Source organism: Sceloporus occidentalis, unplaced genomic scaffold, assembly GCF_023333645.1.
Source record: "Sceloporus occidentalis isolate IW3139 unplaced genomic scaffold, rSceOcc1.0.p SCAF_3, whole genome shotgun sequence".
Classification (NCBI taxonomy): Eukaryota; Metazoa; Chordata; class Lepidosauria; order Squamata; family Phrynosomatidae; genus Sceloporus; species Sceloporus occidentalis.
In genome coordinates, this window is record NW_028316983.1 from 144757360 (window position 1) to 144773942 (window position 16583).

The 16583-nt window shown below is 40.6% G+C and overlaps 1 protein-coding gene across 2 annotated transcripts in view; it reads left to right on the forward strand.

Annotated features, from left to right (window-relative positions):
• The window catches only part of VAV3 (vav guanine nucleotide exchange factor 3), a 208634-nt gene that overhangs the window by 67275 nt on the left and 124776 nt on the right, over nt 1-16583 (forward strand). For both annotated transcript variants that reach the window (XM_089516555.1, XM_089516556.1), the window contains exons 3-8: nt 7571-7629; nt 8563-8628; nt 9976-10084; nt 11695-11787; nt 13644-13712; nt 16404-16507. In XM_089516555.1, the coding sequence (XP_089372681.1) occupies nt 7571-7629; nt 8563-8628; nt 9976-10084; nt 11695-11787; nt 13644-13712; nt 16404-16507 (500 nt within the window). The remainder of the gene's footprint in view (nt 1-7570; nt 7630-8562; nt 8629-9975; nt 10085-11694; nt 11788-13643; nt 13713-16403; nt 16508-16583) is intronic.

The window sequence follows — 16583 nt, forward strand, 5'->3', positions numbered from 1 at the left end:
TATAGTTTGACCCTGAGTGATTTCATAGATTGTTTTTACAGACATAGTTTTCTCTTACCACAATGAAATAAACTTAATGTGAAACAGTTAATTTTGTTTCTGGAGAAGCTAAAAAACTGTTTGGTGAGTAACTTTTAAAAAAATGCAGTTAAGCATTTTACAAATGTGATTATCAAACTGCTTTGCAGTTCCTGTTGCAAAAAGGCTGAAGTTGTAATAAATGCGTTTGAGAGAAATCAGAGGGTGAAACAGTTCAAAAGAACGAATGAAACTGTCAAATAAAAGTGTTGATGCAGCTGCATTCATTCTTCCTAGAGGTTCCTCAAAAGCATGCGTCAGATATGCACCAAAATTCTAGGCATCTCTCCACAGTCAAATTTCTGTACTCTTCCTTTTAATAATGTCTTGCCCAAACCTGCATAAGTTAAATGTAATATCTGATAAAGATGCAGTGATGTATAAATAGACCTTAATGGATGATGTGGTTTACCTCCCAGGATGTGCATTTTTCTCTAGAGTAATTCTGGCATCTTCTGTGTTATTGCTGTGGAGCAAAAAGCCTAATGATTGAACACTCAGTCTGCATTTCTTTTCTTTTCTTTTTTTTAATCACAAAATGAGTTTTCTGTTGAGCCTGTTTAACAGCCAAAAGGCTGAACAATTCCTTCAAAATATTTCTTGGAGAATGAAGGGTTCTGCTCTGTTTCCTTTGTTCTGTTCTGATATTTTGTATGTGTGTGTGTTAACTGCTCATAGTGACCCTGTGGATGACACATTTCCAAGACCCCCCTGTTCTCCACTCTTCTGCTTGGGTCCTATAAATTCAGGCCTGTGACTTCCTTGATTGAGTCTATCCATCTTCCTCTTTTTTCCCTGCCCTCTACCTTTCCTAGCATTATTGTCTTTTCTAGTGAGTCATGCATGCCTTCTCATGATGTGACCAAAGTACGACAGCCTCAGTTTCACCATCTTGGCTTCCGGAGAGTATTCAAGCTTGATCTGTTAAAGGAGCAAGCTTGTCTCCTTGGCTGTCCACAGTATCCTCAGCACTCTTCTCCTGCACCACATCTCAAATGATGTGATGAGTTGATTTTCTTTCTGTTGGCTTTCTTCACTGTTCAGATTTTGCATCCGTACATAGTGATGGGAAATGCAGTGGCTGGAGTGATTTTAACTTCAGTACTCAGTTGTTTATGTTTGCAATTTATGATCGTATCTAGTTCTTTCGTGGCTGCCCTTCCTATTCCTAGTTTTCTTCTTATGTGTATCTGAGCATAATACACCAAGAATCAATTACATTCTTGGTGTCAGTGTTAAAGACTTCATGGTAATTTTATTTTCCACATTTATGTTGATGAGCATATGCTGTATATCTATGGCCAGGATATAACTGGGTACATGCATTGACACAGATCCAGGAGGAGCCTATTTCATCCCACGCAGCATCTACAACAAGACCTTCTTCTTCTTTTTGTCCCTCCACCTTGAAATCAATTATGGTGCAGTGTTTAGCAGCAAAAAAATTCTGGTATAGATCGCTTGTGTAGGAGAATAATTTGGTTTTCTATTATTTGACACTGGTTCTGAAACTATGGAGTTGCTACTGGTCTTCCAAGCTCACGGTACTCTAGGATTCTAGGAGAAATGATGTATGGAACATATATATGATGTAGGGACAAAAATTAGATTTGTGAGACATGGTAAAAGCTTGGCTAGGAAGAGGTCCCAGAAACTGAGGGAATTAAGTGACAGGGAATTCCACCTGAACAAGGGTACAGTGGCTTGAGTTACAAACTTGATGGAAATGGAGGGAGGGAGCAATATTTTATGGAATGAGGCAGGAGCAAAGAGAGCCAGCAAAAGACTTGGGGGGGGGGGAGGAACTCTCACAACCTGTAAAGCTAGGATTAGGAATATATCAAATAACATCTGCAGGAATTGTGTGTGTGTGTGTGTGTGTGTGTGTATATATACAAAAAGCTGTGCTATGTTGCAATATCCTCATGAAAGTATAGTGGTAAAATCAAATATCTTGATAGAGCAGAGACTGAGAACTAAAACAGGAAATATTAGTTTGGGGTTGCCAACATAGGAGCTAAACAGACCGCCTCTTTGGAGCTGCCTTCTGCCATCCCTTTTTAGCACTGGATTGGGGCCGCAGCAACTATAGGCCAACTACAGTCGGCCCTCATTGTACGCGATTTGCCATGCGCGGATTTGAGCATACGCGCATGAAAAACCCGGACGTTGTCCCCAATGGTGGCGTGTGTGCACGTGCGCCTCTGTTAGGGACAAACATCCCTTCCCTCTCCTCCTCCCCAACTCTTTCTTTCCCTCCCTCCCTCCCTCCTTACCTTTTCGTCGCTGGCGCCACGGAACCTCCTCTCCGTCAGTGCCGCCAGCACCTCCACACAGGGGCCAGGTAGCAGGCTGGAGGCCAAGAGGCCTCCAACACCGCCACCCGGCCCTTCTGCGGCGGCTGTGGCAGCAAGGAGGCTTCAGGTGCTGCTGCTGCGCTGCCTCAGCCTCCTTGCCGCCACGGTCAGGGGAAAGGCCGGGTGCTGCTCCTCAAGGCAAAGAGGCCTCCAGGAACAGCACCCAGCCTTCCTCCCTGGCAGTGGCGGTGGTAGCGGACAGGAGGCAGAGGAGCAGCGCCAGAGGCCTCCTCGGCCTCATCTCCACCGCTGTTGGCGGCACCTCCGCGCAGGGGCCAGGTAGGGCTATTAGAGGCCAAGAGGCCTACAGCCCTCCACCTGGCCCCTGCACAGAGGTGCTGGCGGTGCCGGCAGAGAAGAGACCAAGGAGGCCTCTGGCGTTGCTCCTCCGCCTCCTCTTTGCCGGCATCTCCGTAACGGGGCCGGGTGGAGGGCTGGAGGCCAAGAGGCCTCTGGGCTGCCACCCGGGCTTTCCATGGAGGTGGCAGCGGAGAGGAGGCCGAGGAGCAGTGCCAGAGGCCTCCTTGCCGCCTTGGCTGCCGCCACTGCGGAAGGGCTGGGGGGTGGACCAGAGGCCCCTCGGCCTCCAATATCCCCCAGCTGCACCATCTGGAACCTCCCAGAGAGATAGGATCGGAACCACTGGAGCGCAGTGCCTCCGATTCCCAGCTCCACTAGGCGCTCCAGAAGGATACCATGGTGGCGGGGGGTGGAGGTGTGCAGGCTGCAGCAGCAAGGAGGCCTCTGGTGCTGGTCCTCCGCCGCCTTGGCCTCCTCTCCGCTGCCGCCACCTTCGCAGAAAGGCCGGGTGGCTTTCCTCTAAGCCTCCAGGAGCAGCACCCGGCCTTTCTGCAGAGGTGGCAGCGGCAGAGAGGACGTGGAGGACCAGTGCCGGAGGCCTCTTCTACGCCTCCGCTGCCTCTGCACAGGGGCCAGGTGGGACTATTGGAGGCCAAGAAGCCTCCAGCCTGCCACCCGGGCCTTGCACGGAGGTGGCGGCGGTGGAGAGGAGGCGGAGGAGAAGCGCCAGAGGCCTCCTTGGCCTCCTCGCTGCCGCAGAAGGGCCGGGAGGGGGTGTTGGAGGCCTCTTGGCCTCCAGTCTGCTACCTGGCCCCTATGTGGAGGTGTTGGCGGCGGCGGAGAGGAGGTTCCATGACACCGGCGACCACAAGGTAAGTAGGGAGGGAGGGAGGGAGGGAGGGAAAGAAAGAGGAGGGGAGGAGGGGAGGGGAGGGGCTTTTGTCTCCAGTGGCGGTGCGCGTGCACGCGCATCGCCATTCGGGACAGTGGGACTTGAGCATACGCAGATTTTGGTATACGCGGGGGGAGGATCCGGAACAGATCCCCCCTGTATACTAAGGGCCGACTGTATATGGGGAAAAGTCACTGTTGCCATGGCACTGGCACTTTCCGGTGCTCCTTTTGGCGCTGCGTCATCCGTGCCGCCACTCAGTCCTGAGGCCAGCGTATAACGCCGGTCTGTACAGCCTCCCAGTAACTGGCCGTACTGGTTGTGGGATTCAAGCAGTTGTGCTCCTGCAAAAAAATTCTGTTCCCTGAAAAGCAATTTCTTTAAGACGTGTTGGTAACCTATGGCTAGTAGGCTGCATGTAGCCATCACACTCTGTGTTTCTGACTGCCAAATCCCCTGTCCCTTGCTTTCAAATAAAGATGAGAGCTGTATTTCTAAAGAATAGTTTCTCAGGTACTTTCCAACCTTGAGTAATAACTAAATATGCTACTACATGTATAAATACAATGTAAATTGCAAGAGAGACAGTATAATGTCTACAAATTGAAGTAATAGTTTCATTTATTTTTATTCTATATTGTAAATATGAAGCAATAAAAATAACATGCAAAAAACAAAACAAATCAGAGAAAGAAAGAAAGAAAGAAAGAAAGAATTACTATGGTTGGAGTCAGAGGATATCCAGCAAAACACATTCTTACATCAAAACAGTAGGATTGTAAGCAATATGTGCAAATATCCTGTTCTTCACCAAGATGACAAAAAGTGAGCGTGCTTGCCAAGGTCTCATAGTGAAGCCATTGAAAGTGGGTGTAGAAGCACATGTACATGTGCAGTTCTCTCCTGACTTCAAAAAGGAAAGAAAAACATAGGATTGCTCATACTGCATTGGACTGACCCACAGGTATGGTTTGTGGGATTTAAAAAGAAGACAGTGTGTTATTTCCTTGGTTGAGTAGAATCTTATTTATCACTTCATTTCCATCTGTTCACAAAATAGCACTGTTCTGCTACAGTAAAACGATCATGTGTGAATGCCTCCCAGGAGTGTCTTTTACCAGTTTCAGCTTGTATGGCAGCTGCTCTTCTTCCTAGAAAACAAAGAACTAACTAATGTTTTCCATGTTCTGCAGTCTTTACTACCATAATGTATGTATGTACATCTAACCCTGAAAGCAGCCCAGAAGTGAAATCGAAGGCTGAGTAATACCTTTGCTGGATTACTGAAAGGTCCCAAGCATGACAAGTGTTTGAATTCTCCTAGAGGACATATGATGATGCAAAAACTTGCTCCTTAAAACTGTATTTTCACCTTTTGTCTCTTCCAGTGCTAATTGCATATCGTTAATATGCATATCTTAAAAATGTAATAATAACACCAATGCCAATACCAAGTTAGTCTTAAAAAGTGCTCCTGTATTCCTTGCACTCCTCCCTCCCTTCTTCCATTGTTTTGTCTTAAGTTTTTGGAAGTTATGGTTTGTCCTATGGCTCCCTCTTTTGGTGCCAGGTAGAACAGAAATAATTTCTTTCCCCCTTTCCTTTTGAGAATCTGGTGTCATGTTATTCTATCTGACCACAAGGGGGGAACTACTTTGCTCTTTTGCCTGTTTTGTTTGAATGTTCCTTGTTAAATGTCATACATTTTTATTACATTAAAAATCATACTGCCTTTCCCTTTTCTCACCCATCTCCACAAGAACAATGTTGATGTTGTCAAGAGGATAATGAATATTATATTCAATAGCCAATATTATATTCATATCAAGTTAAAAGCAAGTGAGATTTTCTTAATATATAAATATTAATTTAAAGTAATAAGGTATGAGGACTCACTCTGGAGACCAGGGTTCAAATCCTCATTTGGCCATGGAAAATCACAGCTTGGTGTTTAACAAGTCACACACTCTCAGCCTCTGGGGACAGCAAAGGCAAAACCCCTTGGGACAAATGTTGCCAAGAAAACTCCGTGATAGGTTTGCTTTAGGGTCACCATCAGTCAGAAATAACTTGAAAGAATGCAACAGCAACAAGAAGGAACAAATGTATTGGTTCAGTAATATTTCTAGGCTTTTTAAAAAAATAATGAGTAGTGGATTTTTAGTTATCAGTAATGAGGAGTATGTGTAACAAAAATAAATTAAAAAATTAAAAATACATATTTAATGTATATATATTTTTTCATTCGAAAGTTCTGCTAAATTCTTCCTCTTCCTCTTATGCCATACCCATTGTTTCGGAAGGACTTGCCCAACCTGAAAAGTGACTCCAGCCCCATGGAAGTGGCCCACTTCTAATCTATATGTAAAGAACCAGTTACTGTATATACTTGACTATAAGTTGACCTCATGTATAAGTCAAGAGCAAGTTTTGGAACCAAAATTATGGATTTTGCTAAGACCTGTGGATAAATTGAGGGTAAAACATAGGGCCAGATAGCAAAGAATCTAAAGGATAAAGCAAAGCAAAACAATGTCAAAGAACTTACAAAATTCCAACAGATATAACTTCGTGCTTTCTCTTAAGGCTGGATGGATGAGAGAGTAGAGGGTGATGGTCAGTGCTTTCAGAACAGATTATGCTCTTGCTTTTCACCAGGGGATGGTTCCTTCTTTTAAATAAGAGTACAGATACAGTACATTTACATTGACCCATGGATAAGTCGACTCAGGTTTTTTGGACCAATTTTTGACCTAAATTTCTAGACTTATACATAAATATATACAGTAACCATTTTTAAAAAATGATGAACCACAAGACTTACATTGTGCATTAGGCTATTTAAAGACCCTCTCAGAAATTAAACTAATACTTGTCTTGTAAGACAAGGCATTATTTGTCTTTCCATTGTAATGGTAGAGCTTTGTAGCTGAGAGTTATTTGACCAAATGCCTCCAATGAGATCATGGCTGAGATGAAGACTGAACCACTGATTTCTTTCCTCACACTTCCAAGTTAGATAGAAAAAAAAATGATGCACTGCAAAAGCTTTTTGGATCCTATGTCTGTGCTTACATGCAAAGTATACATCTTTTGCATCTTCAGTCAGTGCATAGATGAATAATTCAGTGTAGAGGGTGATGGCAAAAACAAATATCGCTTTCAGTAAAGTGTATCAAAGTTCTTAATATATTATGAATTCCAGCTATCAGCAGGGAAACAATTTTCCTACATGCTTATAGTTCCTACCACCTTCCATCGCAACCCACCCACCCCACCCAAATTGAAGCTTTTTTTTTACACTTTAGCATCACTTTGTTGCCCCAATCAATTCATTGTATCTCTAACAGTGCAATCTTTTCAGAAGTAAGTCACAATTAATTCAATGGGGCATGTTGTTGTTGTTGATGTTGTGAGCCTTCAAATAATTTCCAATTTATGGTGACCAGAAGGCGAACCTATAATGAGCTTTTCTCTGATGTTTTCCATTGCCTTCCCCTAAGGCTGAGAGCATGTGATTTGCCCAAGATCACCTAGTGGGTTTCATGGCCAAGTTGGGGATCAAACCCTGGTCTGCAATGGGGCATATACTCCGATAAATGGCTATAGTGTTGCAACCTAATTGTTTTTCTCTGGCACTTGAAAATAATTTTAATAAGAATACTAAATGAAGAGCTACTAAATGTAGTTGAACAGTTACCTTCATGTTTCTATAAAACGTTAAAAGTGGTCTTGAAAAACTTCTGTGACTGTGGTCATCTGAAACTGCAAGTACCATATTGGCAAGATTTCAGAAGAAGCATATTTCCATCAGTTTCATTCAGATCAGTGGGATTGAACAGAAGTGTTAAAATGTAACAAAAAATGTCAGGATGTAATTGTATTTATGACTATAAGTGTTTTATTAAAAAAAAATAACAAACATTTTCATATCCTCCTGCAGGTTATTGAAACATTATCCAAGCTTTCTCGCACTCCTGTTGCAATAGCTGCTGGCATAAGGTATAAATTTGTTGTATGTTTTTGGCTTTGATTTTTCATCATAGTACAAGTAGGTTTTGTGAGAAATATGAGCAGATGAAATGCAGGTAAATTTCTGCTAAAATCTGAAATTTTGGTGTAAGGAAAAAATGATAGAATTAAGGAATGATCTGATTTATACCAAACTTATTCTGTTGTTCAGTATCAATATAAGTATTGATGCATACCAGTGTGGAATCAGAAGCTAGTGTACAAGAAGTACATGCACACTGACAGTAGCTGAAAATAATAATAATAATAATAATAACAACTACTACTAGTAGTAATAGGAGGAGTAAAAGTAAACCTAAGAGATTGTCACAACCTAGGTTTTATGTATCAACGAAGCAGATTACTTCACTTTCTGAAACCTGGCTCCTGTAGTTATATCAAATTTATAAAAACATGTGGGGTTTGTTATTTTATGATGAGCGGTGGAAATGAGAACATGGAATTTATAAGCTTCCATGTGGCAAGGTCTAATGAAGTTGTTCATTAAAGACACTGAATGCATCAGATGACTTAATGTTGACATATGAATGAGGTGTATACCTGTGGATGTAGCCTCTTTTCTTCTTCTTCCCTTCTTCTTCTGTTCCCAGATTCTAAAACCTCTTTTTGAAGGTTGCTTAAGATCTTGAGTCTGGTAACCATAATTTCCCAGTAATGAAAAAATGTGAGATGGCAGTTATTTGAAGACTTTTTGGCTTATCATGGCACAATGGGAAGAGGGGAGATGTGCAAAGATATGCCCCTTTAGATAGTCTGTTGAATACATGTTGGCTAGGCATGCAGTCCCACAATATTTTAAATATATCTCATCTCTTTTTCTCTCTTTTTCTATCTCAGGAAAAATAAACTTGCAGGTTGATTCTATTTATGGCAAATATTTACTTTTATCTTTTCTCTCTATAGGCCATTTCCTACAGAAGAGAGTGTGAATGATGAAGACATTTACAAAGGCCTTCCGGATTTAATAGAGTAGGTTGTAAATTTGTATAGCATGCAAGCTTTCTTCACTGTATCTTTTATATAAATGAGATAATAGAATATTCTATTCTATTAGAACTTGTATTTTCAAACCTTATAAATCTGATGAACTTGTTATACTGCATTGTAGTACTGTTATAGTGTGAAGCCCATTCCTAATTACTCCATCATGTATTGAAGGGGGTTGAAAGCTCACACAAAATCCAGGGAATGAATGAAGGGTAATTTGTCAGTTTGGCTGGCATTAAAGGCATGCATAAGGTGATGCAAGAGGAGTTATATTTTAAAGCTAAATAGAAGACCAGAGACGTCGGGAATTTATGAACAAGAAGGGTTTAAAGAGATGGCAACTGAAGGAAGTATGAAGATTATTTATCTGACTTACTCGGACATTGTTTTAGTGTAGTTTTCAATAGGTTTGGAATTTGCCCTGACCGGAGCTGCCATATTTAAACATCAGTGCATCTTTAGGAACTATGAGCCTGCCCTTTCCCATTGCAAATAGCGGTGGTCGCCCTTCTGCGTATAATCAATGGTGCGGATCTCAGATCCATGAGTTAGGAGGGGTGAATATAGTATATTTTTAAATAATAGTTAATGATAGTTATATTTTAAAGAGTTATTAAACTATCTGTCAAATTTAAACTGTTTAAAACACATATATTAAAAAACCAGGTTAAAAAAACAGTAAAATAGCATACTGTTACTACAAGACCTTGTAAATCAGTTTCTAAACGTTTGTTGGAATAAAATAGTTTTTACTTGCTGACAGAAGGACAGGGAGAGACCTATTCTGACCCTCTTAGGAAAGGCAATCCAGAGGATTAAGACAGACTGCCTTCATCCCCTGGAATTACCTTCCTAGGAAGGTTGTACAAAGCTGGGCAAATTGCAGTTAACTATGACTGCATCCACACTGCAGAAGTAATGCAGATTGGCCCCGCTTTAACTATCAGGGCTCCATCCCATGGACCCCTGAAATTTGTTGTGGCATCAGAGTCTCTGACAGAGAAAGCTAAATATCCCACAAAACTACAAATCCCACTATTCCATAGCATTGAGCCATTGCAGTTAAAGTGGTGTCAAGCTGCAATATTTCTGCAGTGCAGATGCAGCCTATATATATTATGGTTTGTTTTCACTACACACAGTGGAGATTAAACACTGATTAGTGTTTGGACCACTTGCTAAACTGTTAATCTAAAATCTTTTAATTTTATGAGCATGCTTTAGAAGGAGGGGAGATGCTGTTTTAATACTTGTATTTGTAAAAGTCAAAATTGCCTGTAAATCCTATTTTAATTTTGTGGTTTGTTCTCGTTCTCTTTTGTGTCATAGTGAAACTGGTGTAGATGAAGATGAAGATCTTTATGATTGTGTTTATGGGGAAGATGAAGGTGGAGAAGTTTATGAAGACCTAATGAAAGCTGAAGCCGCCCATCAGCCTGTATGATTCACAGTTATTGAAGTTGGGACAGAGTCCTAAAACATAGTGGTACTAAAGACACTTAAGCCACTATTCAAGCACAATTAAGCACATTTCTGTTCTCTTGATTTCAGTTGGTATGTTAATTATCTATCACACTGAAGGCAATGGAGCTCAGAGGTGCTTAAATTGGGATGGGTGATACCTTTAATACCTTTTAATGGCCCATTTTATCAAAAAATAGATAGATATTAAAATTATAATCAGCTTTGTATTCCTTTAATAACTAGCATTGGTTTGTGATGTTTTCTTCCTTACTTAAGAGACTTTATTGTTATCTTCATAATGAATTCCTCTAGTTTTTCTCATATCCAAAATGTCTCAGTGTACAGATGCTGAGGTAAATTTATTTATTTAGTAGACATTAATCCAAAGTTCTCAGAGCAGCTTAAAATAATATTAAAAACAAGGTAAAATGTAGCAACGGTCCATAAAAATCTGATGTAGCCCAAATTCAAGGGCTGAAAAGACTGGCATAGACTAAACCAATTATTTATTTATTTTTATTTAATGAAATGTACTCAAGAGAACTCTCTACAACATTCAGTTAGGAAGAGCTAAAACAGGTTTAAATGCACAGGGAAATATTTTTTTGTCTAATACCAAAATTATAATAGTGAAGTTATGAGTTGGGCCCCTCTGGTAAGGCATTCTACAGCCAGGTAAGAACCTATGGAGCTTAGCCCTCTGCTGCACCTTTTGGGTCCAAAGAGTACATTTTGGATAGAGGTTCATGCTCCTTCCTATTATTTGAATTTGTGTACAGATTGAGTATTCCATGTTCAAAATGCTTGGGACTAAGAGTGCTTTGGAGTTGAGATTTCCCCCCCTCAAATTTTGAATATTATGTTTTTTTGGAATACAAGTAGTTTAGTATATCCTGTATTTGCAAGGCAAGAGAAAGAGATGAGACTGGAGAGAGACACAGGGCTGGAGAGACATGTGGCTGGAAAGATATGCAAGTTTCTGTGAAATTACAGGACTCCACTCATAGTGCTTGGCATGAATTCATGCCTCCCATCATTAAACAGATCCTTGTGTCTCTCTCCAGCCTTGTCTCTCTCCAGCTTCACAAATATAGTATGTACTATGCTACTTGTATTTCGGAATCCAAATCTAAAATATTCCAAAACTGAAGCCCTGAATCATCATGTTGGCACTCAAAAAGTTTTGAATTTTGGAGCATTTTGGATTTCAGGTTTTTAGATAAGGGATACTGTACTATCAAATTTGATTGGTGAGTGGAATCTGAGTACATTCTAGTTTCTTCACCAATGTGTGTGTGTGTGTGTATGTATATATATATATATATATATATATATATATATATATGGGGCAGAAGGTCTTGTAAGAGGTGTAAATAGGTACTGGACAACAGTTCTCTGTATTGTCCTCTTTGCTTAACTTCCTGCCCTCTACTGTCCAGTTGATAAAATTGAAGATATGTTATTGTTAAATATTAACATTTTTGTGGTTGTAAATCACTAACAGTTTCTACAGCAGTATGCTCCAGTAGTATTTCACATTCAACATGTATTTCATCGACAAATAACAATTTATTGATTTGGCAGAAATGTCCTGAAAATGACATAAGAAGCTGCTGCCTTTCTGAAATAAAACAGACTGAAGAGAAGTACACAGAAACTTTGGAGTCTATTGAAAAGGTAAAGTGGCTTCATAAAATGACAAAGAGTACTAGTCCAGTTTGCTGGCATGAGGGTTGGGGAGTGTAGCAACATTTCAGGAATGGAATGGATACAAAGTGTAGCCTAGTCTTCAATAGGGTGATGATTAAATGATGAAATGTTAAAATACTTTTAGTTTAAGAGCATTTAATGTAATTCTTTTCTTTTTTTAAAAACTACCATAATAAATATAGCAATATTATCAATACAGTTAGCCCTACATATTCATGGATTTATCCATGGATTCAAGAATCCACTGCTTGATAATATTTTTAAAATATATAAATTCCTAAAAGCAAACCTTGATTTTTCCATTTTATATAAGGGACAGCATTTCACTGTGCCATTGTGTTTAATGGGATTTCAGCATCCTTGGATTTTGGTATTCACAAGGATTCCTGGAACCAAACACCAGGGCCTACTGTTTAGGGCTGTAATTCTTTTCTTTTTTAAAAAATACCATAGTAAAGATAGAAATATTATTAGTGTAGGGCAAATATTCAGCCAGTCACCCTTTTAACAACAACCTGTCTCCCAGCTTTTAAATGTAACATGTAGGCCTGTCTGATTGTGATTTCTGAATTCTGCAGTTTGAGGGATGAAGAATCTATGGCGTGTTACAGACGGCCCAGAAGGGGTAGTCTCGCGCTGCTGCTGGTTGCTGCGTCCGGGAACCGCAGCATCCAAACCGCGGATCCTGGATGCAGCAAAGAAGGAGCGCGAAAATCACGCTCCTTCCTTGGCCCTGGAAGAGACGCCACGAGGCGCTAGTCGCACACTCGCGGCATCACTTCTGCCGCATGATGTGCGGACGTAGAGCATCTGCTAGGTCAAAATGGCGGCGGCCATGTGGAATGGCCACCGCCATTTTGATGTATTCATTACGCACGAGGGGCAAGGCGCATCAGGAAGCACTGCCCCTCGCGCGTAATGACGGCGCGATGACGGCGCCTCATGGGTCCGTCTGTAACACACCAAAGATGCATGTGCTTCAAAATGCTCACCAGCTTAGAGGCATTTCATTATCTCTCTTTAAGATCCACTGCCTTGGCTTTGCTTCTTTCCAGACAAACTTTATTGCAGATCAGTGACAGTGCTGATGTAAAAGTTCTGTATTAAGGAACTGTGGCTTGAAATTCAAAGATAGGGTTTCAATGTGAGTAAGTTTTATCCCAAAGTTCAAGCCTGCTTACCCTATTTGCAACTCTTATTTGACACACTCCACCCAAACACCCAGGGAATTAGATGCTTTGATGTTCCATTTTTCTGTGGGGTCTTATACGGTATCTCCTAGCATCGTTGGAAAACTAGACAGATATAATATCTCAGTGCCTATCTTATACAAATTAATGACACCATGTGAATATCAGAGAATCATTTGCTTGTACTTTCCAATGCTAGAGAATCTCTATTTTAAAGAGCTCACATTTTAATTAGATAAAAGAAGTATAGATGAAATGATGCAATACATTGTTATTGTAGCAGTATTCTCACCAGAGCACATGTGGTGTACATCTGGTACTGTCTTACAAAGATCTGTGACTTACAGAAAACTATATAGGGTGTGCATTACTATGCATGCACAATTCTAGCTTAATTCAGGGGAAAGTATCCCCAGCTTTCCGAAATCTAGGAAATACTGGTTTATATCAATTGCCGCTTCTTATGCAAAGTTTCAGTGTCAGTGATACCACTGAGATACATACACTGAAAGCACAGACTGATGACTGTTACTTCTTGTCATCTCAAACTGGAAATTGAAATTTTCAGAAATGTATTTTGAAATGGATGGCAAAATATGTACATCTAACACATATTCATTTTTTCTCTTTCAGTTTTTTATGGTTCCACTGAAGAGGTTTCTAACAACATCTGAATTTGAGACTGTGTTCATCAACATTCCTGTATGTAATGACTTGAAAGACCATATGCATGAGGTTTTTTTTTACACACACTGTGTGGTAAATGTATACAAAAACCATGCTTAAGAATTCAGGCTTAATTCAGGACTCAGTGGGAAAAACAAAGAGGCTTCCACTTGGCTTCTGAGTTGTCAACAAACAAATGGGCCTAGTGAATTAAATGTTGATTCAGTTTTCACTCTTATGCTGTCCTGTGTATCTCCTCCCTTGCTTGCTGCTTCTGAAGAGAATTTAGAAAGTGTCTTATTACCAGCTTAGATGGGGACGTAGGGTGATCCATGTGCAGGCAGATGTCTGCTTTGGGCTACTATGAAGATTGGAACAGTGTGCAGTTTACTGAGATGTGTAACTGTACTTTCAGTTGTGAAGCTGGTATGATTAAAGACTGTTCTGGAGATACTCTTTCAGGCAACAGATGAATTATATTTACCCTGCTCTTCAACTGAGATGGACTTCCAGAATGTTTTTAAATAAATGTGAAAAGTTACTATGGAGAAAGATTGAGGGGTGATGTTTTACATCTCACTGTTTCAGCATCATGTTCTTCTCTTTTGCATTTTGAGTTGCTCTTCAATAGTTTCCTTGAGTAGGTTACATCTTCAGTTCTATTCTAACTAAAGCAAATCTCAGAACTGACACAACACACAGTACAATTGGAAATAAACTTACCAGGTTTCATGAACGGATTATCCAAGCTTTACTTGGAAATGGCTGCATGTATGGTCTTCTACATGCAGTAATATCGAAACATGGTTAATGTCAAGAAAGATATCAATATGCTATGCAACACTTGAGGAGAAAGACACATGCATTGTTTCTGCAAAACAGCCCTGGACCCCATTGTTATTGCCCCTACCAGCCACCCAAATCCCTCACTCTAAAAATTCAGTGGGATTTTGGGCAATTTTCACATATAACACACAGAATGCCTGAGTTGTGGTGGTTGGGGGACAGCTCTTTTCCCATCAATTTTTTCATGTGCCTGAAAGATACATCGGTGTCAGAAGCCTAGTGTGGTGTACATCTGGTACTGTCTTACAGATCCTCCCAGGATCCAGAGAGGTCCACTCCCTATCTACCTATTCAGGCTCTTAGCTATTAAAAAAAGAAAATAAAGTCTTCTATCAAATGGCAGCCCAAGCTGTACTACTGCATGAAGCAGAAGGAGAACTCTGAAGATGCCAGCCACTGATGCTGGCGAAATGTCAGGAATAAACTCTTCTAGAACATGACCACATAGCCCGAAAAACCCACAAAAAACTATAGAAGGAGAACTAACACCAATCCCATTATGCCTCCCTCCTAAAATCATTGCCTTCTGTCCCCCTATTGTATCCTCATCAATCACAGAGTGCTCTCTGCCTCACTTCCAAAAGCAAGACGGGGTAGGAGGACACTGGGAAACAGTGCTGGCTTCACAAAATTGCTGATACCTCAGTCTCTGGAACAGCAGAGTGGCAAGGACCCTTTGAGGGTGTGGGAGCATCTAAATTTGTTGTTCCTGATGGTCTGCTACCTAAGACAGTCATCTCACTATGACTAACATGAGGGCTGATCCTGCAAATCATGTCCTTAAATTTCTTTAATTTGTACCTCTGAGCTGTGAAGAGTCTGCCACATTTTGGTTCAGTAGGAATGCCCATAAAAACAAATTGAGATATGTATCAAGTGGTGATAGGTTAAGAAGTGTCTGCATGTAATAATAATAATAATAATAATAATAATAATAATATATTTATATTCTGCTTAATCACTTGGAATCTAAGCGTATTACTACAATAAAACAAGATACAGTTAAAAATTCTGAAAAAACCCTTCCCCCCAGTATAAAAACATAGTAATACTGAAAGGAGATTAAACCAGAAGGACATTAAAACAATAGTATAAAATAACAGTTAAACTAGGTAGGAGATTTGTAGGAAGTTTATAGCAGGGTCCAGATAGGATGGAAATGAGGATGGAGAAAAGAGGAGAAAAAGTGGAGGGGGGGGAGGCTGGTAAATGGAGGTGGTCTAGTCTGGAAAGGCCTGCTGGAAGACATCCGTCTTAATAGCCTTCTTAAAGGTTTCCAAGGTGGTAATCTGACAGATCTCGTCTGGCAGGTTGTTACAGAGCCTGGGAGCAGCTACTGAAAAGTCCCCATAACCGTAGAAATGACCACATAACCTATTGAAGTCTGTCAGGTTCCTCTGGAGGTCTTAGCAGCTGATGTGTCTTGCTACATGAAAAATAGTCATATACTTCTGTGTTCAGCACTCCCCCCCCCCCCCCCCCCGGCCTGCATGGTATAGCCATGGGGATGCTCTGCAGTAGGTCGAGGGCAGGGGAATTTGGTTTCTGTTCAGAGAGGAAGGGAATACCAATGTCTGCAATGATCACAAACATACATATATAGGCATAAGGCTAGCTTACACTTATGTGCGTACCTAACAGGATGCCAGCCTCAGGTTGTCAGTACTGTTCCTTCTTGAAGATCATAAGGCAAAATGCAGTTATATGAAGTTTACATTTTAAACCCTCATTTTCATGTCTATGGAAGCAGTACCTTTGATCTGGTGTGAGTCAGTCTGCCAGTGATTTTACGGTATGATTTAATCTTTTGAAAACAGTGTTTTTGCACGATAGCACAAACATCAAGAAAGGCTTATAGGGTGCATTTTTTTGTTGTTTCAGGATTTGGTGAAAATTCACAGAAGTTTAACACATGATATTCATGAGTCCATTGTAAACAAAAGTGATCAGAACCTGTATCAAGTTTTTATTAGCTACAAAGAAAGGTAACAATGCATGGTTGTTTTCCAAGTTGCACATTGCTAATAACATGTGCTGTTGATATTCCTTTTGTGCATGAGC